Below are 23114 nucleotides of genomic sequence, written 5' to 3'. Positions count from 1 at the left end.
CATCCTCACACACAAAGAGAACTCCCTTCACTTGTTTCCCCATTAATATTTGAGTCGGCATGGTGACAGAAGGGCGACTGCCTCTACGATCTGCAGAAATCTGTTTAAAGAAATCTCAGACGGCCTCCGATCTGTCTGTCTGCCCACGTCCTTACTGTGCTCCATAAAAAAAATACGTGGGTACTCAACTCCAGTTTTGTTACATTGTATTTATTTGTGTGTTTTTATACGTTGATTGCTTTGTTGCCATTGTTCTTTGGTTTATAGATCTGTGTGTTGACCTCTAGCCGTTTGAATGAACCTCGCGATGTGATGAGATGCGACGCACGTTAAATACACACAGTGATGGTGATTCAGTGTGAAAAGTGGCATTCTTTTTAAAGTGATAATGTGGGCCTTGGCCTGTGTCTCATGACACGAGCAAGGTGTGTGGCACAAAATAGAAGCTCCGTGTACACCCAGAGCTGGGCCGTGATTTCTCCCAGGTATGCTGCTGATGCGTATTGAAGTTGGTGCGATGTTCACAAACACACCGGTGGTCCACACAGCGGCACTTGTGGAAGCTGGAATGCCGTCACTTGCAATCATTTAACAACAACAACACAAATGCACTGCATACAGATGTGTGTTACAGCTCATGGGATACAATTCGACACGCGCGTCATTTCGTGGAAACGCACGGCTCTGCCCTTCTTTGTAAATGATTTTTGGAAATGTAAAAACAAGTTGGATGTATATCGCGGTGTCTGAGAGGACACCCGGAGGTGACGAGGAAGCGCAGTGCCACTGCGGAGTGAATCCGTCACTCGGCAGCAGCGCCGAGCGAGGTTCTGGCGGTGCGGAGAGCCGCGAGTCGATCGGGCGTCTTCCCGTAAGTCGCCCGACTCTGGGTCACACGGGGAGGGAGGGAGGGAGTCCCCGCGTGCCGTCACTACTCATCACACGTCACAGTGCAGAGCAAACAGGGCGGCCAAACCAGCCAACTCAATTTATCTCCACTTCAAATATGTCACCAAACCTGAAAACCCAGGTGTTGCATTAACATGCTTTATTCAACTTCACAAAGTACGCGATAACAATAGGTTGGTCTGTATAACACCCGTATGCATGTGCCCATTGTTCTAGAGGAAGATGAACGGTGGCTATACAGTAGTGTGAATGTTTTTCACAGGGGGGTGGTGGATGGTGGCCAAGTGCGATCATTGTTTCTCGTCGTAATCGCGGTGTTGGTGGGAGCCGCGTGGCCCACTGAGCCCCAAATGCCGAGCCGCGTTCTGGGGCCTCGTGGGGGCCTCCAGGGGGAGGGGGAGGGGTCGCGAGCGCCCCCGCGTGGTCCCGCGCGGTGACTGCGGCGCATGGCACCACGGGGCCCCGCTGCGTGCTCGCCCACCACAGCGCCTGCTCCACATGGGATGCTTCGAGGGAAACTGTGAGTGGTTCTGCTGCGGCGGCGGTGATACCGCGCCGGGTGTGGGCAGAGTCGCCCTGCTGCTGCCGCCGCTGCTGCTGCTGCTGCCGCCGCTGCTGCTGCCGCCGCTGCTGCTGCTGCTGCTGCAGGCGGACGTGGAGCGTGGCCACGGAGGGGTTTGCGTGGAGGTCCCAGTGGTGGAGCGGAGCCGGCGTCGGCCCTGTGGCCTCCTCACGCATTCAATGGGGCCACCCACCTTGTCCAACTCTCTGCCTCCCTCCACGCATCTCGGCGCCCGGATTACGGCGCAGTTGCACCGCCTGCGTACTCTGTAGCCACGAGGCCCTCTCGCTGTGCCCTAGTCCGGCATTCACTCCGTCTCCGTGATCTCACCACGGCCCCCAGCGCTCGGTATTTCCCCAAACCCGGGCCACGTCTCTCGTTTGGCACAAAACGAATCGCGGCGCGGGCCCTGGCAGGAGCGGCTGGGCCTCGGGTGGCAGCAGCCGGCAGTGGCCGCCACTCCTGGGGGTTGGAGAGGCCCGCGGGCCGCCGCGTGTCCCGCTCCTCTGGCTGCCGCTGCCGCGTTCGTCTCCACGGGGGGGGGGGGGGGTACCGACTGACTGGCATCGCGGAACCGTGAGGGGGGCTGCGGGGGAAAGGCCGTCATCCAGCAGTGGATAGGTCACGGCTGACGATGCCTGCATACTTTGCGGTGGCAGCACTTATTAAATGTCACTTCTGCCCACCGTAGAGTCACGTTGCATCGGGTTACGGTGCGGACTTGGCATGAACCCCGCCGTCATGAGACAGGGACACGCTTCAGATGAGTCTCCTTGGCCATTTTTTTATTGTCTTCCACGTGTTCTGGTCTCAAGCTCAAGGCCCAAACACCTCCACATGTGTAACAATAGACGAGTTTGAAACGCGCCACTTTCCTGTGTGACGTGTGGCCATAATCTGTTAAATTCAAAGGCGGCAACCGCCGTTTATTGAAACGATTGCAAAAGGCGTTGAGATGGTGATTGGCAGACATTGTGTTCCTACGTTTCCACACAAATGTGATGTCTGTGTACCTTTCGCGTAGCTTCTTGGCACATACGCTGTTGTTATGGTGGGTTTGGTGGTGGGGAAGTGCGTTGGCAAGCTACGCGGTGTGCTGTCGGGTTGTTGTGCAGTGGAGAGGTGCGTGAGCGTCATGCAGGCCGGCTCCACCATGCTCAAACTCCGGCCCGGCTCGCGTGCCGTGGCCTGGCACAGCCTGGCCTGGCACCCCGTGCCACGCGTCTTCTACCTCGACCAGAGCCGGCGACGCATCTGCTGGCGCCCCTCACGCAAGCGCCACAAGGCCGCCAGTGCGTGCCGCAGGCTCCAGCTGCACGCACGACCACCACTCTGGACCGGGCGCGTGACGCGCGCCTCGCCGTCATCGTCCGCGTGTGCGCGTGTCGCTCTTCCCCCGCAGTTTGCATCGACGCCGTGCGGGAGGTGCGTCAGGGCTGGCCCGTCGGAGCGGCGTCCGGAGACTTTCATGCAGAAGTGTCGACGTTCGCTCCCTACGACTTCTGCGGAGGCCGTGGTGCCGGGGTGGACGCCGCACTCGGCCCGGGGGAGGCCACGGCGAGCGGCCGTGGCGCTTTCGGACAGCCCGACTCGACGTTCGTGCTCAGCGTTTTCTACGGAGCCGTCGACGGACCGCTGGTTCTGATGACCGCTTGCCGAGAGCAGGCCTTGGCCTGGCGTGTGGGCCTCACCATGATCATGGCTGGGATGAATTTGGGCTCACCCAGCAGTGGGCCCACGTTTCACTGCCATGAACAGTATCCGACCCACTCGGACGGCACGTGTGCGAGTGTGTGTGCGCCAAGAGGTGTGCAGTGTGTGTGCGCGTAGCATCTGTGACGAGTGAGATCTAAACCTGTCCTGTGCCTCCCCTAGGTTGAGACACACTTAAATGAATAACCGGTGTGGCGTGTAAACGTCAGCACTTGGGATGCACGTGGCCGGGTATGCCGTGCCGGTCCTGCGATGTCACGTGAATAGTTTGCGTGGACTGTGTAGGACGATGCTGCAAGTTGAATGTGGCCATAGGCGAATGTCCGGTGATTGAGGTGAGAGGTGAATGAGGGGTGAATGTGGCGAGCGGTGAGTGAGAGTTGGACGCGTTGCTTGCCGGAGAGAGGGAGAGCCAGGGAGACGGAGGTCAGGGAGAGATCTTCCCTGACGTGACCCCCAGGCTCCTGGTGCGCACGTTTGCCGCGGCCGACAGGAACGGCGACGGGCGCCTTGCGCTGGACGAGGTCCGCGCTCTGCTGAGCAGCCTGAATCTGCGGCTGTCGCGGCAGCGCCTGCACGACCTCATCCAGGTGCGACCCTCGCCTCCGCCGCCCTCTCTCCCTTTCGCCTCGAAGTCTCCCGCCCGCTAACGCCCCGTCCCTTTCCCTCTGTCTGTGGGAGATGTTGGCGGCTTGGGGAAGCTTTTGTCCAGCAGTGGATAGATCGTCTCTGGCGAAGATTATTCAACTCGCTAATTTTTCTCACGAGCAAAGGGTTGCGGCCAAAGTTTCGTCTCTGCAACGTTCGAAGATTATTATTTGCTTACTGGATTAGAACTATAAAGGCATAAATGTAAATCATATTAACCATGCCACATTTGTTGAGGACACAGTCATTTTAACAACAATGAAAATTAACGACAGGAAATTATTGAATAACTTAATAAAGCTGCAAAGTTGGGCTCAAGATAAACGTGAGCAAAACGAGTGACGTATTGACACAAATATTTAATCAGATCACCCCCAAAGTGTATATTTACCTCGACCACATAGTTTTTTCCATAATTTCTGGCAATGCACTACCCGTGTCTCATCAGTTTATTATTTGCTCCCAATGTAAGCATTCCGTGCACCTCCGATTATCACGATTGGCGATGTACGGTGAATCATCTCGCGCTTCCGGGGTCCGCGCAGAAATGCCCATGGCACAGAGTGCCCGGTGCGGTGCCCAGCTCACGAGTGGTGCTCAACATCCGGGAGATCGCGAGGAAGGACGATGTCGACAACTCCACTCGGTGACGCGTGCGCCCGTGTGTTTTGTTTGCCACGCAGGCAACGGATGTGGACAACGATCGAGGGTTTTTATCGTTTGAGGAATTCTCGTCGTTCTACGCTCTGATGTCGTCACGCCGCGACCTCCTCATGCTGATGAACAGACACGTTCACAAGATGCAGCCGTGGCAATCGGACGCCAGTGGACATTTTGATCGTAAACCATTGTGGAACGTCGGTGATTTGGCCAGATTCATGACGGAAGAACAAAAGGTGCGGTCACGTGCGCTGAATTAGAACGTTTATCCGTGCGCTTCGCTGGTTTCAATGTGGCGAATGCCACACGGATTTTGTTTACGCAAACGGTTTTCACCGGAGAGTTGTTTTTCCCAGGTTCCCGGCGTGACGAGGGCGATGTGCTTGGAGATCATCGACAGCGTGGAGCCAGATGCGGAAAACAGACGGCACGGCTGCCTGAGCTTAGAAGGTGCGTGTGTGTGTGCGTGCATGTGTGTGTGTGCGTGTGTGCATGTGTGCGTGTGTGCATGTGTGCGTGTGGCAACCCGAGTTCGATTCTCACTCATAGCCAACATTGCTAACGAATATCCAAACCGGTCCTGGGCCTGCCCTCAGTCGACTCGGCCTCAAATTGAGTAGTACCTGGTGCAGTGTGTTAACATCATTACTGGGAGACAAAAGTGGCCTGGTGTGGTGCTGGCCACCCCCCCCCCCCCCCCCTCGTGTACTGTGCTGGCCTGCATCGGTGTTCTCTAGCAGCACTTGCTCCCAGTCTGTTAGACGCCACGTTGCAGAGTGAATCTGAGTTGTACTTGCTGAGCTGAGGCGGCACCTGTGTGTGGGAGTCTCGGGTTTTATTTGTTGTGAACATCGGTCGGCATCCTCTAAAAGCCAGCTTACACCCCCCAGCTTGCAAACATCGCTTGTGTGATTTACCTGTAAAGTCCGATCACACTTGTTATTTCCACATTGTATTGGATTATTTTTGTACCACAGGTTATCACTTGGGTAATATTATTTTAAGAATGGATGTTCGGCTAATGGCAGTGGGAGAGAATACAGGATTCATGAACGAACATTTCACGAACCATGCGCTGTTATCCCAAAGCAGCAAAGGCTCTGATTCGTCACGCTTCATGCAAATAGGCATCTCCAGAATGATAAGTTTGAGGTTGATTGAACACAATTGCATTTGAACACGAGTAATTATGGTTGGCAATGATAAGGGTCTCCTCCCCAACGGGTTACGGGTGCCGTCTTTGCCGTCGTTGTGTTTGCTAGCGGTGCAAACTGTGTGTGCGCGAGCAGGGTTGACCGCGTACCTGTGCGGCCCTGCAGGTGACGCGGTGGACCCGGCCCACGGCTCCGTGCACCAGGACATGGGCCTGCCGCTGACGCGCTACTGCATCGCCTCCTCGCACAACACCTACCTGACGGGCGACCAGGTGACGTCGCGGGCGTGCGCCGACTCGTACGCGAGCGCGCTGCGCGCCGGCTGCCGCTGTGTGGAAGGTACCGAACGGCACGTGGGGTCGCTGTGAAACACAGAGTCTTTGTTGAGACTGGAGGAGGAATCCGATGAGCTATGAGCCTCTTTAACACAGATGTCCCAGTAGGGGCGGGGTCCACAAGTTACAACAACAACAACACACGACACTATAGGAGTGCTAAATAGAGAAAAGGTGAAGCAAGTCACTTAAATAAATAAAAATAGAAGTGAAAATTGCATAGGTATATCAATTCCTCTCTACCGAGGTCGAAACGCTCACACGGCTCTCACTCCCTGTGGAAATCCACAAACAACGTCCCCTCTTGCTCTGCCATGAAAACCGCGATTTGATGCCGAGCTTTCGATTCTTTACGATAATTGAACTTGCAGAGTGGTATTGGACTCGTGTATTTCCACGTCTGGTTACATATTAGTGCAACAGTCACCCTATGTCTGTTGAATGTTTCAGTAACTTAATTATAATTACATGTCGTTAATTACATTATGAGCGGTCTAAAGATAATCTGTCTCGGCAGACTTCTGCTACAGGGAATTTAACATTGATTTATGTTCGTGCTGATTTCTATTTGCTTCAACGCGGGACTGAGACAGGAGGAGGACTTCTCCACAAATCTGGCTGCTGTCGCCTGATGAAGCTAGTTGCAATTACTGGCGAAACGTCGTACTCAGATTGTAAATGTTGTGGATTTGCTCTCCAACACACCGGTGTGCTGTACTCGTAACACATTGGCACGTTCTGTTTACATGACATCCCTTACTCATTGGCTGTCGGGTGGTGGCGGGTTTAACGACACATTTATATTTACGCGACCTAGCCCAGAAAAACCTGTTGTATTATGTATTTCATTTGTATTGAGCTGGTCACTTTGGTGACCCAGGTCAGTCTTGCAATTGAGTTTCATGTTGGTTTCTTGAGTTCTTACCAGGGTCAAACAAATTAACTTTTCACTTCTTGTCCAGGGAGCAGGCTTCTTCCACTCTGCGTGCAATGAGCAGAGGAGAGGAGAACTCGGTAGTGTTCGCTGTGCTAGCTGCAGCCGAATGGCATGGACACTTCTTCTGGGATGCCAATAGGGGAGATAGAGTCAGTTCTGTTCTGTCCGTTCGTAATTCGAACGTGCAATCTGGCTGGCCCGATTTTGGCGTGACGCCGTTGTAACGGAGGAATATCAACATTCCGCACTTTGACGTGAAGTCTCTATCTTCAGTCAGTGGTCTGCGCAAGATGCGGAGAGAATGTCACAGATGTGTCTGGCGGAGCGGGCATAGCAGACCGTGCGCTCGCTCTCCTGTCGCGTTTTGAAACGACCTCCGTAGTCGACAGCTGGGACGGCCCGGACGGCGAGCCGATGGTCACGCACGGGCGCACACTCACGACGCGCATCCCCTTTCAGGACGTCCTGCGGTGTATCGGCGCCCACTCCTTCACCCACAACCCGTGAGTGAACGCCCCCCTCCAGCCTCACCCCCCCCCCCTCCAGCCTCACCCCCCCCCCCCTCCAGCCTCACCCCCCCCCTCTCCAGCCTCACCCCCCCCCCCTCCAGCCTCACCCCCCCCCCCCTCCAGCCTCACCCCCCCCCCCCTCCAGCCTCACCCCCCCACCCCTCCAGCCTCACCCCCCCCCCCCTCCAGCCTCACCCCCCCCCTCCAGCCTCACCCCCCCCCCTCCAGCCTCACCCCCCCCCCCTCCAGCCTCACCCCCCCCCTCTCCAGCCTCACCCCCCCACCCCTCCAGCCTCACCCCCCCCACCCCTCCAGCCTCACCCCCCCCCTCCAGCCTCACCCCCCCCCCCCTCCAGCCTCACCCCTCCAGCCTCACCCCCCCCCCCCTCCAGCCTCACCCCCCCCCCCCTCCAGCCTCACCCCCCCACCCCTCCAGCCTCACCCCCCCCCCCCTCCAGCCTCACCCCCCCCCCCCCCTCCAGCCTCACCCCCCCACCCCTCCAGCCTCACCCCCCCCCCCCTCCAGCCTCACCCCCCCACCCCTCCAGCCTCACCCCCCCCCCTCTCCAGCCTCACCCCCCCCCCCCTCCAGCCTCACCCCCCCCCCCCTCCAGCCTCACCCCTCCAGCCTCACCCCCCCCCCTCCAGCCTCACCCCCCCCCCCTCCAGCCTCACCCCCCCCCCCCTCCAGCCTCACCCCCCCCACCCCTCCAGCCTCACCCCCCCCCCCTCCAGTCTCACCCCCCCCCCCTCCAGCCTCACCCCCCCACCCCTCCAGCCTCACCCCCCCCCCCTCCAGCCTCACCCCCCCCCCCCCTCCAGCCTCACCCCCCCCACCCCTCCAGCCTCACCCCCTCCCCCCCCCCCTCCAGCCTCACCCCCCCAGCCTCACCCCCCCCCTCCAGCCTCACCCCCCCCCCCAGCCTCACCCCCCTCCTCCAGCCTCACCCCCCCCTCCAGCCGTGCGTCCCGCGCTCCAAGCTCCGGTGCCACAGCGAGGGGCCGTGCCGCTCGGATCGAGCGACGACAGCAGCCGCGTGCAGTCGGGGCACGTCGGCAGGATACGTGAACAAGGTGCCGAGCGCCCAGGGGCCATGGCTGGCGGCACATTCCAATGGGCGGAGGCATCACGCTGCAGAGCCGTGAGGGGTCCGTGCGGAGTCCGTGCGGAGTCCGTGCGGAGTCCGTGTGGAGTCCGTGCGGAGTCCGTGCGGAGTCCGTGCGGAGTCCGTGCGGAGTCCGTGCGGAGTCCGTGCGGAGTCCGTGCGGAGTCCGTGAGGGGTCCTTGTGCCATCGCTGGCAGAGGCCTCCGGCGTCTGCCGCCCTGGAGAGTCCTCGCTCGGGATGCTTCCCCCTTCTGAGTCTCCTCCCCGTCGAGCGTTGCCAGAGCGCAACAAACTCCGACGGAATTCCCCGTGTTGTCACGCGGCGGTCTCACATCTGCTTTGAAACAAACCAGCCGACTTGCGTCAGTCCTGTAAAGTCCCCTTATGGGACGCAACATTTCCGTAACAGGATAAAATCTGGGCGTTCAACTCACCGCTGTCAATGTGCTCTGTTGACATCGGATTCTCTAATCGCAGGATCAGGCTCATCAGCTGTGGTGTCATCCAAATCCCTCGGCTCCCCCCTGTCATCCCACGGCCACATGATTGATGTGAAGGGCCCCTATGACATTGTTTACGAGATTAAGTTGTTGCGTATCAGTGGGAATGGTTGCGTTCACCCCATTTCCGAGTAATTAAATACGTTCTGTGCAGTGCGGTCACCGACGTGAACTGGATCTTGGATTCCTGTTCATGTGCAGTCAGTCGCGTTTCGGTTGGGGGGCAACGATGGAAACGGGGGGACAAGCGTCGCAGCGTTCCGTGTATGGCGCTACGAACTTAGCGGCGCCGACCACTGTGGTGAAGTATGGTCAAACAACCCCCGTGACTTGCATGGCGTGAAGTGGTCTTTATCGAGCAGTAAATTGAGAGAGGCTGTCTGCTCTCGCCGCTCTGTGTCGGTGGCAAGACTTGATCGGCGTTATTGTTTAGAATACGGAATTGTTGGTTGTAATTGGATGATGAAAATTAAAGGCCAGTTTCTCCGAATTCCTACCGCCATTGACCCGTCTCGTTGTTACAATGGAACAAAGTCCGGAAATGTTCCTCATGAGATTTCCCCACTGCTGTCTGCACAGTGGTGAAACGTTCCATTCTTCACTTTCAGATATCCGGTCATCGTCTCCCTGGAGAATCATTGCAGTTTGGCTCAACAAGACAAAATGGCCCATTACTTGCAAAGCATTCTGGGAGACCTGCTTCTGCTGCCCTCTGACCTTCCAACAGCTGATGATGCACAGTGGCCCTCGCCACAGAGCCTCATGGGAAAGATTTTGCTGAAGGTGAGGTATGTAAATGACATGTAGCGGTGATGTTGTGAGCGATGGTGGTGGTAATGTTGTTGGCAATGGTGGCGGTGATGTTGTTGGCGATGGTAGCGGTGATGTTGTTGGCGATGGTAGCGGTGATGTTGTTGGCGATGGTAGCGGTGATGTTGTTGGCGATGGTTGCGGTGATGTTGTTGGCGATGGTGGCGGTGATGTTGTTGGCGATGGTAGCAGTGATGTTGTTGGCGATGGTTGCGGTGATGTTGTTGGCGATGGTGGCGGTGATGTTGTTGGCGATGGTTGCGGTGATGTTGTTGGCGATGGTAGCGGTGATGTTGTTGGCGATGGTTGCGGTGATGTTGTTGGCGATGGTAGCGGTGATGTTGTTGGCGATGGTAGCGGTGATGTTGTTGGCGATGGTAGCGGTGATGTTGTTGGCGATGGTTGCGGTGATGTTGTTGGCGATGGTAGCGGTGATGTTGTTGGCGATGGTAGCGGTGATGTTGTTGGCGATGGTAGCGGTGATGTTGTTGGCGATGGTTGCGGTGATGTTGTTGGCGATGGTGGCGGTGATGTTGTTGGCGATGGTGGTGGTGATGTTGTTGGCGATGGTGGCGGTGATGTTGTTGGCGATGGTGGCGGTGATGTTGTTGGCGATGGTAGCGGTGATGTTGTTGGCGATGGTGGCGGTGATGTTGTTGGCGATGGTAGCGGTGATGTTGTTGGCGATGGTAGCGGTGATGTTGTTGGCGATGGTTGCGGTGATGTTGTTGGCGATGGTAGCGGTGATGTTGTTGGCGATGGTTGCGGTGATGTTGTTGGCGATGGTGGCGGTGATGTTGTTGGCGATGGTAGCGGTGATGTTGTTGGCGATGGTTGCGGTGATGTTGTTGGCGATGGTAGCGGTGATGTTGTTGGCGATGGTTGCGGTGATGTTGTTGGCGATGGTAGCGGTGATGTTGTTAGCGATGGTGGTGGTGATGTTGTTGGCGATGGTAGTGAAGATGCACGGCCTGGCGGGTGCGACTGGGAGCGCAGGGTAAAAAGATCTCGGTGACAACGCAGGGCGTGGACGGCGTGGACGACGCTGAGTTGGAGAGTGAGACGAGCGTGAACCGTGCCCAGGTGAGGTGGCACCGTGCCCAGGTGAGGTGGCACTGTGCCCAGGTGAGGTGGCACCGCACGCGGTTGAAGTGAAGCGGCCGCGCTGAGGAATAAAGTTGGGCGTCGTCGGGGTGCCACGTGCGTGGTGGCCGTGGCCACATTGTGCCCAACCCAACAAAGGGCGCGACGTGATTTATGCTCACGGTGCAGATGTCCCGAGGAGCACGCGCGGTGTTTGTGGCGATGTGCACGAGACGCGGTGAACTCCCGCAGCGGGGGACGGGCCCCGGCCATATGCTGTCAGCAGTCAAGCTGGGGTCTTCCCACGCTGGCCACAGCCCACACACCCCACACACACCCCCCACACACACACCCCACACACACCCCACACACACACCACACACACACACACCCCACACACCCCACACACACACACACCCCACACACACACACCACACACACACCACACACACACCACACACACACCCCACACACACACACCACACACACACACACCCCACACACACACACCCCACACACACCCCACACACACACACCCCACACACACACACCACACACACACGCCACACACACACGCCACACACACACGCCACACACACCACACACACCCCACACACACACCCCACACACACACCACACACACCCCACACACACACCCCACACACACCCCACACACACCCCACACACACCAAACACACCCCACACATACACCCCACACACATCACACACACATCACACACACCCCAAACACACCCCACACACCCCCACACACCCCACACACGCCATACACGCCACACACGCCACACACACACACCACACACTCCACACACATCACACACACATCACACACACCCCAAACACACCCCACACACCCCCACACACCCCCACACACGCCACGTTGTTCCAGTGCCTCCCCTGTGCCACGGCAGGGTGGCGGTGCAGCTGGCGTGTGCCCCTGTGCCGAGGAGGTGGCGGCGCACGGCGAGGGGCGTGCCACGGTGCGCCGCAGCCGCTCTCTCCTCAGTCTCCTGCCGAGGCGCAAGGTGAGCAAAGCCTCTCGCCACGGCGACCACCACCGGCGTGGCCTCCGCCGCTCATTCTCATCTGACACGCACCTCCCTGTGCCCAACACCCGCGGCTAAACTGTGCCGCCCGTAGGCGCAGAACTGCCGCGAGAAAGCAATCGGCAGCAGCTGTGGGGACAAACTCCCGGGTTCTACCAAGCGCCCCGTGGCCTACACCGTCAGGTCAGAGGACGCAAGCGGGAGGGGGCTCGTGCGTCAACTAGCGTGGCGAACGCACGAGCGTACGTGCGCGCGCACGGGCGTTCGCTCCGATTGAGGAACGGCAAAGCAAAAGACCGCTCCTCGGTGCGGTCGCAGGCGACGCCGTTAACGAGTCCCTTCCCCCGCAGCTCCCCGTGCCGGCGGCGGGAGCCACGACGCGAGGCGAGCCCGCGCGCGGGGCCTCCCGTCCCGCGGGCCCGCACGTCGCGCATGTCGCGCGCCCTCTCCGAGCTCACCGCGTGCTCGCGGGCTCGAGGAGCCATCGACGTCGGCTCGCACGGTGAGAGACGCGCGTGAGGTCCGGCCTACGCCGGGGTGCCCGGGTCCGTGGGCGGAGGGGCGGGGGCTCCGTACTTTGCCGACCGAGTGAGCCGAACGGCCGCCGTCTCGCCCCAGGGCCACCTCCCCGGTGGAGCGTGACGTCGTTTGCGGAGCGGCAGGCCTCCGCGCTGGCGTCGGAACGCGCGCAGGAGCTGGCGGCGTTCGCGAGCGCTCGCCTGGCCCGCGTCTACCCCTCGGCCCACCGCGTGTCCTCCAGCAACTACGGCCCTGAGCCATTCTGGAATGCGGGCACTCAGATGGGTGGGTGGGCTCCGGTGTGGCTCTCGGCGCGCCGCGTCCAGGTTCACTCTTGTCGAGCGTGGCGGCGCGGCCTGCGACGCGCTGACCTTTGAAGGCAGGGGTTGGTGGATCACGTGGCGTTTTGTCAAACTCCCAAAACCCTGTGCGTTGTGGGATGGCCAGGAGATGGTAGCACAGTGTAAACGAGTTCTTAAATCCACCTGTGCGGAGATTTGAATGTTATTCCCTCGTGTACACGGGATTTCTATGGGCACATGCAATATCACTCCTTACAATGGAATTGGCCGAACATTCCGATGCAGAACACTGCTGAAAAAAACGAAAGTACGTGTGTATAAATGTATAGCTTCTGTTCCACGTAGGGTGCTGTCAGTTGTTGGAAAGTGGAGATTGCAGTGACGGCAGGTAAACGCCGCAAGGGACGTCCGTGACCTTGGGAGTGACCTCGTGCGCTTCCCCTTCATTCCAGTCTCTCTCAACTACCAGACGGAAGGGCGACCCATGCAGCTCAATCGAGCAAAATTTGCAGCCAATGGGAACTGTGGATACGTCCTGAAGCCGGCTGAGATGTGCACGGGTGAGTGTTATCCTTTTCAAACATCGTGTGAGCGCGACTGCACGGCGTGGGGAGGCCCTCACCCAGCAGTGGGTTGATGAAGGGCTGTCTACCGCATGTTTCACGTTGTGGAACGAGCATCGCACAGTGCATTCGGCTCGCAGTGCCTCTGCGCTCTGTCGCTGGCCCGCTCTCGATGCTTTCCCTCTGTACCCCCAGCAGTCCAGTACTCTCGCCGTGCCAGCAGGCCTTCGCAGCGCCGCGGATTAGCGGCGATATTTCATCGTGTGGACCCTGGATACGAAATCTGTCTCGCCACAATCCCACTCCCACCCTCTGCCTTTGACAACCCACACTGTACATAAACTCGCACCCATGAAGAGTTCATATGCAATCAAATTGCATTTCCTTTTTCCTCCCGAGTCGCTGGGCTGCTGGGTGGCTGGATTGTTGCATACCTGTCAACCCCTTATCAGTGCCCTACCTTATTACAGACCAATTCAGATCTTATTGGTCACCCCGTGCCCTTGTAAATATCAACGTTCATTCTACAAAGTCCCATCACAAGGCAGAAACACAAACAAATAGATAAAAAAAGAATTGCCCATATTGAAACGGCTGTATGCCGTATGGACTTGAAAACTCAATTTCCCTGAACAAAAATCTGGGTAAACCGTATGGGTTGACAGGTATGCTGCTGGATGTGTGGCTGGGTGTCCAGGTGGCTGGATATTCAAATCGTATCCCAGACAAGGGTTGCCCAACATCCCTCTACAGTGAATACAATGAGCACCACTTTGCGTGAATTCAAGTTGGCCGTTCTATTAAGATCAGATCGCCCCCGCTAAAGGAATGTGGAATTTCCACAGGTGGCTCGGGGCCTGCCCGGCAATGCTCACGCTAACACGGAGACTCTGCCGCTCGCGACCCTTGACCTGTTCCCTCAGGCCACTTCAACCCTCTGAGCGACAATCCCTCCCGGGGCCGGGCTCGCACGTACCTCACGGTGCGCGTCATCAGCGGACAGCGGCTGCCCAAGCCCGCCGTCTCGCGGCTGCCCTCTAGAGACGAGGTGAGGACACGCCGCGAGAGACACGGGGGAGTGGAGGTAGCAACACAATCTCCGTTAAATCGTCTTGCCCTGGAGAAGGATGCTCTGTCACATACGTAAGCTTCCCCCCGTAGGTCATAGGGGAATAATGAGAGTCTACGTATGAAATGAAGACTCCGGGAAAGCGAACGCTTTTGTAAATTCAAGATCGCGACTCCCACATACGCAGCTTTCGGCTCCTGCAGACCAAACCTCGGGAGGTCACCGCGACCAGGCCCAAAACGGGTCCGCGGTGAAGAGCAGCGATGATGCCTCTTCACTCGCACGCTCCCGCCTCGCCTGTGAGAGGAGCCGTGAAGCGCTGATGATGGAAGCACGGGGACTGACCATGTGTAGGGTTTAAGTGCGGGGCGTGAGTGAGTGCGGGGCGTGAGTGTTGTGCACGATGCATCTCCACGTTGCGCTCAGATCATCGACCCCTACGTGGAGGTGGAGGTGGTGGGGCTGCCGGTCGACTCCGCAGTGCGGCGCACCAGGGTGGTGGACGATAATGGCAAGGAGCAAACACACACATCACACACACACACTATACGCACACACACATCATACGCACACACACATCATACACACACACACATCATACGCACACACACACCATACACACACACCATACACACACCATACACAGACAGTCCATGAAGGCTCCACGGGGGATCTGCGTGTTTGGCTGTCGGGGCACGAGCCGCGATGTGCGTGCCGTGTTCAGGGTTTCAGCCACTGTGGGACGAGACGCTCGTGTTTATCATCCACATGCCGGAGCTGGCCATGGTGCGATTCGTGGTTTGGGACGACGACCCCATTGGGAGAAACTTCATTGGACAGAAGACGATCGCCCTGTCCAGCATCCTGCCTGGTTCGTGCTAAATCTCTCAGCGCACGCATGCACACACACACACAGCACACACGCCACACAGCACACATGCACACAGCACACTCGCCACACACAACACACACGGTGCACTCGCCACACACAGCATCACACGGCGTACACACAGCACGCACAACCGCTCACCAACAAACACTGCTCACCAAACATTCCCTCTCGCCATATCCACACCACTCACCAGCAACACGCAGCAAGCAGACACTCAGAATTCCACTCACCATGCATATACCACTCACGAGTACAAACGAGAAAATAAAATCTGTAAGCGAGCACCCACAAAGGCTAGGATGGCACACCCCCTGCGCCATGCCCGGCCACTTTTGTCCTCAGTGCTGATGTTTACACCACGCGGAGGTACATTGGGTTGGCCTAGGGCCAAAGTTCAGATATCACTTGCCACCGAGTTTAGCTATGGCTTGGAATCGAACTCGGTGCAAGAGTTACTTTGGAACCATACCCCACACTAATGCACTACACCCTACGTACTCCGCACAGATGGCTCACCATGCCCCCCTGTGTCGAGCCACAACTGTTCTTCCTCTGCCGTCTGTGCCGGGCCGCAACGCTCTTCGCCGTGGCTGATGTTGGGCTCTCTGCTCCATGCCGGTTGTTGCTCTCTCGCCTGGCAGGTTACCGCCACGTTCGCTTGGAAGGCCTGAGCGAGGCGTCCATCTTTGTTTACGTCACCGTTGAGCAGATCCACGGCAAGGCAAGCGAGCGCTCCGTCTCCCCGCGTGACTCTTCCCAGTGCCTGTGAATGCCCTTGTCACGGATTTTTATTGTATTGTCTCCCCACTGTTTTCATGTACATCATCCATATGTAAGTCACTGTGCCTCATCAGCTTTTCCCAGTATGAAGACTTGAGATGCTAATGAACCAGGTTTTTTACTTTGTGTGGTGTCGAGCATGCAGATAACATCCCCAGCCCCCTTAAGTTCAACGAATCGTTGATTGCAGGATCACGATTCGATTGAGAAATCGTGTTATTTTTTTGTCTCGTTTGCACTCCCTCGTATGTTGTCTCATTCAATTAATTACCCTAAAAGTTACATTCGCGAACGATTGCATTTACCCATACATGCCTGGAATTCAAAGTTTCCACTTATTACCGGAGTGGGATGGTTCAGTGTGGTGGCTTGTGGTAACAGGCCTTCATAAGCAATAGCTAGATGAACGCATCACAATAGGTTGTGCATCGCACAGTTCAATTAGCATGCGTTAGAATTCCGACCGCACTTGCTGAAGGTGGAGGAGTTGCAGCCGCTTGCTCGTGTATGCCCTGGTGTGTGCATGTATCTCGCGTGGCCGCGTGCAAGGCCGCGTGCAAGTCCGTGTGCGTACGTCTGTGTGCAGGCGAGGCAGGCTTCCAACCTGATGCGAGCTCTGGGTTGCAAATCGAGGGAATGCGGTGTGGGGGATGCACCTCGTCGGAGGCACGGCATGAGAGCCACCCCCAGGACCTCTCTTCCATGAATCGTCTACCCTGGACCTCTCTTCCATGAATCGTCCACCCTGGACCTCAACCGATCACCCCTTGAGTGTGAACACACTTCGATCCGGCTCTCAGCCCTGATCCAAGACAGATTTTATCTCAATACGAAACCCAAGGGCATTGTATTCCATCAGATGTAACGGCAATGCATTCTTCCAATTCCTCTCTTATCCTGAAGTTTTTCGTGAGCACTAATCAGCTGCTTCAATGGAGAGAATGTGCAAATGGAGCTTTAAACACAAAAAACCTTACCCGTGATTAAATGTCCTAGCATTTACCCACGAGGCATTGTTGTGGTGACAGTGTCACTGTGTATGCAATGGGTAGTAGGGTTTATGGGAAGTGTTTTTTATTTAAACTAGGGTTGTAAGAGGACTGTAAGATACATTTGTTTGATTTTATGTAATTTGTAAACTTTTTTACTTCGGATTTTAATTAAGTATATTAAATTATTGGAATATAAACTGTATTGTGTGGTTTGGAGTAAGGTTTGTTCATTGCCAGTGGACTGATTTTTGGGCCGTGTGTGCAAGGTCACATCTGTGTAAATTTCCTTTACAAATAACAGCTGCTGCTGTGATAGACGCCATCAGTGACCACATCACGAATGCGTCAAACCAAGAGTTCGTCTCACTAAGTGTCATAGCAATGGCCTCATAGCGACTCAGAGAAAATGCGTCAGACTGGGTCACAGCAACCTTGTCAAGGGCATCAGTGGCCGCTACTTAGTCATGACGACTGCACCATGGTGACCGTTACAGACTGTCAAGGCTGTCAGAGATTGCGTCAGAGACGATGTTGTACCTCCTGTTATAGAGACTGTCTTCACGACCGCGTTATAGGGGCTGCCTCGGCAACTGTGCCAGACACCACGCCATAGCGACTGGCATAACGGCTGTGGAAATTAAAACTGAAACATCTTAATACAATTTTCAATATTTTACACGTTTATTGATGCCATTTTTATTTACAAAAATATAACATTTTAACAAAATATTACATTGTAAAGAATATGCAACAGCTCATGGCGAAATAGTTAATGATCACTTTTACAAAATAAAAAATGTGAGCGTATTACATCTGTAGTGGGTTCAATTGAGGCCCACTCAACTTGAAGGCAACACTATTTATTAACACAACAACCAACGTGAACATTATATACAGGGTGGTGACCACCGTTCCTAATCTCACTAACACTCGGGGAGTACCACACAGCGTGACCAGGGCAGGAGACGGGCTGCCTGGTCACAAACGACGATCGGAGACTCGAGGACTGCTGATGTCTTCATCCCGGGGTAGAACAGCCCAGCTCTGTTCACACCCCGCTTATAACTCCCGCGGCGTGGCCGGCTCCGCCCCAGGCCACGCCCCCCTTCTCGAAGGTACAGGTCCCCCAACCACGTGACCCCCAAGCTCCCCACTGGGGCCCCTAGCTCCCTACTGGGGCCCCTAGCCCCCCTTTGTCCGGTGGGCAAAATTATGAGTTAGGCTGGGCATGAGCTGCAGCGATGAGGACGTGGGGGGCAGCAACACAAGGCATGGACGTTTAGCAGCGCAGCGTCTACCACAACACGACGCCACGGCACGTCGTGTTAATGACCTTTCATATCTTGCCACCTATTTGTTTACCTGACAGAGGTAAACTAAGTTAGGGTGTGTGACTAACTCTTGCACATTGAGACTCGACAAATGTGAATGTGAACACCAAATGGTGGAGGCATTTGGACTCCAGTCAAAATTGTGGAACATGACATAGCCCACTGCAGTTAAATAAAGGCCGCATAACTGCACTCGGTGCAGGCTACATACGCTGTCGTGAGGTGCACATGCTCCCCTCTGTCTGGTGGATGGCGGTCTACTCGTTGCACTGGACAGGTGGCAGGAGGTGGTGTTGTGTGGTACATTCAGTGGAATAGCACCCGCTTGTATTTCGTGTTGGGAATCTGCCCACGTGCCTTGAGCCGTCGCACGGCTTCCCGCAGATGCTTGGGCTGCAGGGGAGGTGTGTCCCCCCACTCCTCGCACACGTCCAGCGCTGCACCACGCACGCACGCCGGCACAAATACAATTACATCCGCTGGATAAAACACTGGGATTAAACACAATTTACTCAATGTTTGAAAAACATGTTCAGGTTACATTTAAAAGATGACCAGGTGACAATCTTCATGGCTGGCAGCAGTAGGTATGGGTTGTACCTCAATGCGTGACGGTGTAGCGGTTATCTTAACCACAACATGAGAATGTGCGTTTCTCTGAGAATGACGGATACAGCACAATTAATGGCCAAGATGATGGTGGTTGTTCCAAAGACTACATTTAAGATTTAAAATGAAAACTAATAACTATGGTTAAAAGATTGAAAAGCGTGTTCTGATAGACATGTGGTTATGCTACAATATTTCAAGACTTGTCTATTTTCTTGTTAAACTTGTCAGAATTGTCAGAAAACTTCAATACACCTCCTCCTTACATATTGCTTATTTACTAAGATGTGTCGGTCTCACCCCACTGGTTTTAACCGTGCGTTTGTAATGAATGTTACCAACTGGTTAGGTATGTTGTGTTGGAGAGAGAATGGGGCTGACCTGTCTCCACAACTTCCCCCACGAACACCTTGGCGATGCCGGACATGGCGATCACAACGTTCTGTGACACTGAGCAGCCCGTTATTGACTGGATGAGCTGAAATCAAACACGATTCCACATTAGCTCGACTTGCCAGCCTTTTTAATGTTTAACAAAGCCATACATTTCAAGCACAGGTAAATGTTCAGCATTACCAATAATACAGATCACTTATTAGTAAATATACAGCAAATCACGCAGAGGAGAGAATTCGCACTGCTGTGAGGGAGCTCCATGCCAGTGCTACGTTACGGACACCCACACCGGGCATCACCACAATAAAAAATCATGCTGCATGGGCAACACCTCCGCTCTGTTGCCCACACGCAGGAGCTCGTTTGTTCTCTGTCCTGCACGTCAGCAGAAGATGTGAGGTGAACACTAAGTTCAAGTAACAGCCAGGCTTAAGCGATGCGGAGAAGAATCCGTTTGTGTGCGAGAAGTTCACACCATATCACGAGTGACGCATCTGGTGCTGCGGATATTACGCTTCCAACAGCTACAAATATAAAAAGTGGCTTTAGAGAATGGGAATTTTTGAAAGAGGCCTTAGTTGGGAGATTTGAGAACTGGACATTTCCACTGAACCCCAAGAATCATAAATATGAATTTGTTTATTAGTTTTAGGCTTGTGTATTTCTACAAAATCCTAATAAATTCCGATGCATGTAAAGACTTTCATCTTATAACTAAGTGACAATGTGAGTGACTCGTTCCCCTCACAAGAGATGCGGGTAATGAGCACCAGTGCCATATTACACGACAATTCTATCTCGGCAATGCTATCTCCAAATCCTAGCACGGGGAGAATCAGAGATCTGCTGTGTGGATAAGAGGACTTGCAGGTAAGAGGATGACCAACACCAGTGCCTCTGTAATGGAATATTTTAGTATTTGAACATAGATGACAGGTTTAATTGCAGTCACATAGATTACTTACGATTTTAATTGGGACTGACTTGTTCATCATCAATTTATCAGCCATCCACTGAAAATGAATGACCTGAAATCCTCATGCAACTGCAGGCAATGTTGATGTACAATGTGGGGAGTGAACGTCAGAGGTTTTACACGCGGCCGATTGGGTTAACCGTAACTTCAGATGGCACGTATTTTTGATAAACATACTTGTAGTAATAAACAGGGTGTCTTGCCTGATTAAAACCACGAGCCTTTGCAACAAGCGGTGAATGCGCTACCGCTGGGCCATGTCACCGCCCCAAAACATGGGGAGGTGTTATTATTTCTATACCTGTGGAGGAGGCTCAGTGTGTGGGGTGAGGGCACGTGAGGTGAGGGCACGTGGGGTGAGGGCACGTGGGGTGAGGGCACGTGGGGTGAGGGCACGTGGGGTGAGGGCACGTGGCTGGGTACCCGTTTGAAGGCAGCTTTGGGGAAGGCTGCGCGCCGGTACATCTCATAGCGGTTCAGCTGCTCCTCCGAGAATGACGACACCAGGATCCTGGAAGGCGCACACGACCACCACCGTGTCCGTCATCATGAGCAAAGAGGACACACGACAGTGCTGCCTAGCGCCACTTTCATTCTACCTCCACATTGAAATACCACGGAACTTACAATCAGTACCCATTTACATAGTCTGGTGAGTGAGCTCGGCACAGTGCTGTATTGTGAACCTGCCAGTCTTGAGTTTGGATTTCAGGCCATGGATAACAACAGTGGCGAGGGATATCTGAACTGATCCCGTGTGGTAAACCCCCACGTCACCAACGTGCATGGACTCCCCCCCCCCGCCACTCACTGCATCTTCTGGATCTCGTCCTCATCGTGCTTCTGCCGTGCGCGCTCCGCTTTCTCTCGCTCGAGTTTGGCGCGGGCGGCGGGCGAGGACGGGTCCGAGGACGGGTCCTCCTCGTCGGCTCCCAGCGCCGCCGCCGCCGCTGCCTCGCCCGCAGCTCCCTCCTTGGCGTCCGCCTCCTCCCCGCGATCGCTCAGAGCCGCGGCCTTGGGGTCGGCGCCCTCCAGCAGCGCGGCTCCGCTGCCCGCGCCTTCCATCACCGCTCGCTCCGTGCGGGCACCAGCGGCTTGTGCCCTGCACGGACACGGCAGCAGCAGCGCCAGGGCTATCAACGCGGGTTCCACATTCAATAAACACAAGTTTAACGTCCTGAGGATCGTTACACAAGGTGTGGCGAGGTTGAGCAAAATGTGTGCGGTTGCTTGTAAAGTTTGTGGTGTAACACGTGACAAGCGCTTGTCTCACAACTTAAATATCCAACCGACATTAAACGCGAAAGGTCACAGTTCAAATATCAGATCTTCAACATTATACTTCGATCACGCAGAGATCACAACGGAGTTCGTGAACCCATCTGTGTGGATCTATGAGCGTTATCTCATTCTCCAGTTTTCTCCCACACGCAGCATTCGTATCGTACCTCAACAAGGAAATTGGCAAAACCTCACAATGCAGATCGCTCTTGAAAGCGCGTCTCGTCAAATAACGCCGCAGCGCACCACCACCCGACACGGCCAATCATCAAAAAAGTGTGACGTTGACAAAAGACAAATAGTTCACTGCTTTAGCCCACCGGTGTGTTGAAGCGTGAAACCACAACATTTACAATGTTTGAGTACGAATTGCCCGATGATGCTGGATGTAATTACCAGCAAAACGTCGTACTCAAAAATTGTAAATGTTGTGGTTTCAAGTTCATTTATTAGGTGTAGCCCTGTAAGCCATCCGGCTTGTTGAATCGGGTGCAACCGCAACAAACAAAAACATGAACAAGAAAACATCTTAAAGTGAATATGTGACTAAGTGCAAACTATTGCAGAAAAAGCACCGTACACCAACGCTGTGTGCAAAAATCCCAGTGGGATGCAAGTCAAACAACAACAACCATAAGACAACTTAGATTAAGGCCATCAGTCTTACTCCGTACTACAACAAACAGCCAAAACCAGTAAACTTTTCGTAATCACCAAAATAAAGCAATGAAACAGTGATCATAGGAACTGACGGAATTTTCACAATAAACGACAAACAACATGTACTACCAAAACCCTGCAGCCATAGCTGGCTGCATGAGTCACTCCACAACAGCAGGAGCATCAGTCAATAATTTTTCAATGCGCCTTTAAGATCAGCTTCAACCCACCGGTGGGCTAAAGCAGTGAACTATTTTGTCTTTTGTCAACGTGACACTTATTTGCTGATTGGCCGTGTCGGGTGGCGGAGGGTTACGACACATTTATAAATAACGCGATTTAACCCAAAAACGTTGATTATGAATAATCTTGGTCGCGAAAACCTGCTCCGTGTTAAACCAGCTCCCCCAGGGCCACGCAGGCCGCGTGCCGCCCGCCTCGGGGAATCTCCCCGAACGAGGCCGTCGCGCCGCGCGCCGCCAGAGCGCCCGAAGACGCCACCCGATGTGGCCGCCGTCGTGGGGCTCGAACCCGATTCTCTTGCACAAGCGCGAGGCAGCGACAGGGGAGACGGAGCACACAGCAACAGGCAACGGAGAGGAGCAGCAGGAGGAGCAGAAGGCGCCGACTCACCGGCGTGGTGCCGAGAGACCGACTCGAGTGGCTGCACCGCCGCCTGCCCCCCCCCACACCTCGCCCCCCCTCGCCCGCTTCGGCGCTTCCCATTGGTCGGCGCGCGTCGAGCGGTCGCAGC

At 55.3% G+C, this 23114-nt stretch overlaps 3 protein-coding genes across 4 annotated transcripts in view; 2 read left to right on the top strand and 1 right to left on the bottom strand.

Annotated features, from left to right (window-relative positions):
• LOC144729823 (1-phosphatidylinositol 4,5-bisphosphate phosphodiesterase eta-2-like) overlaps nucleotides 1–14952 on the top strand; it is a 36108-nt gene extending 21156 nt beyond the window's left edge. The window contains exons 5-22 of the mRNA XM_078610338.1: nucleotides 1299–1429; nucleotides 2587–2763; nucleotides 2874–3228; nucleotides 3645–3774; nucleotides 4516–4728; nucleotides 4849–4942; nucleotides 5782–5985; nucleotides 7301–7421; nucleotides 9642–9816; nucleotides 10840–10926; nucleotides 11856–11969; nucleotides 12085–12173; nucleotides 12341–12492; nucleotides 12609–12794; nucleotides 13264–13371; nucleotides 14298–14422; nucleotides 14631–14742; nucleotides 14870–14952. Of these exons, the coding sequence (XP_078466464.1) occupies nucleotides 1299–1429; nucleotides 2587–2763; nucleotides 2874–3228; nucleotides 3645–3774; nucleotides 4516–4728; nucleotides 4849–4942; nucleotides 5782–5985; nucleotides 7301–7421; nucleotides 9642–9816; nucleotides 10840–10926; nucleotides 11856–11969; nucleotides 12085–12173; nucleotides 12341–12492; nucleotides 12609–12794; nucleotides 13264–13371; nucleotides 14298–14422; nucleotides 14631–14742; nucleotides 14870–14952 (2656 nt within the window). The remainder of the gene's footprint in view (nucleotides 1–1298; nucleotides 1430–2586; nucleotides 2764–2873; nucleotides 3229–3644; nucleotides 3775–4515; nucleotides 4729–4848; nucleotides 4943–5781; nucleotides 5986–7300; nucleotides 7422–9641; nucleotides 9817–10839; nucleotides 10927–11855; nucleotides 11970–12084; nucleotides 12174–12340; nucleotides 12493–12608; nucleotides 12795–13263; nucleotides 13372–14297; nucleotides 14423–14630; nucleotides 14743–14869) is intronic.
• Nucleotides 14953–15126: 174 nt separating this feature from the next.
• LOC144729566 (1-phosphatidylinositol 4,5-bisphosphate phosphodiesterase eta-2-like) lies at nucleotides 15127–17304 on the top strand. Its single transcript, XM_078609903.1, has 3 exons — nucleotides 15127–15314; nucleotides 15977–16056; nucleotides 16702–17304. The coding sequence occupies exons 1-3, from the start codon at nucleotides 15149–15151 to the stop codon at nucleotides 16819–16821; spliced, it is 366 nt and encodes a 121-aa protein (XP_078466029.1). The 5' UTR covers nucleotides 15127–15148; the 3' UTR covers nucleotides 16822–17304.
• A 465-nt stretch (nucleotides 17305–17769) lies between these two features.
• Nucleotides 17770–23068, bottom strand: LOC144729565 (transcription initiation factor TFIID subunit 11-like). Of its 2 annotated transcripts, none has more exons than XM_078609901.1 (5): nucleotides 22994–23068; nucleotides 21231–21521; nucleotides 20843–20930; nucleotides 19429–19525; nucleotides 17770–18875 (listed from the first exon to the last, which is right to left on the bottom strand). In XM_078609901.1, the coding sequence occupies exons 2-5, from the start codon at nucleotides 21482–21484 to the stop codon at nucleotides 18745–18747; spliced, it is 570 nt and encodes a 189-aa protein (XP_078466027.1). In that variant the 5' UTR covers nucleotides 21485–21521; nucleotides 22994–23068; the 3' UTR covers nucleotides 17770–18744. The 2 variants fall into 2 exon arrangements, with proteins under 2 accessions (XP_078466027.1, XP_078466028.1); XM_078609902.1 differs by lacking the exon at nucleotides 22994–23068 and adding an exon at nucleotides 22892–22978.
• Nucleotides 23069–23114: the final 46 nt, after the last annotated feature.

The sequence above is a fragment of the Lampetra planeri genome, chromosome 33 (genome assembly GCF_965212315.1).
Source record: "Lampetra planeri chromosome 33, kcLamPlan1.2.h2, whole genome shotgun sequence".
Classification (NCBI taxonomy): Eukaryota; Metazoa; Chordata; class Hyperoartia; order Petromyzontiformes; family Petromyzontidae; genus Lampetra; species Lampetra planeri.
The sequence above is the reverse complement of the archived record's forward strand: the minus strand, read 5'-3'. Positions and strand labels throughout refer to the sequence as shown.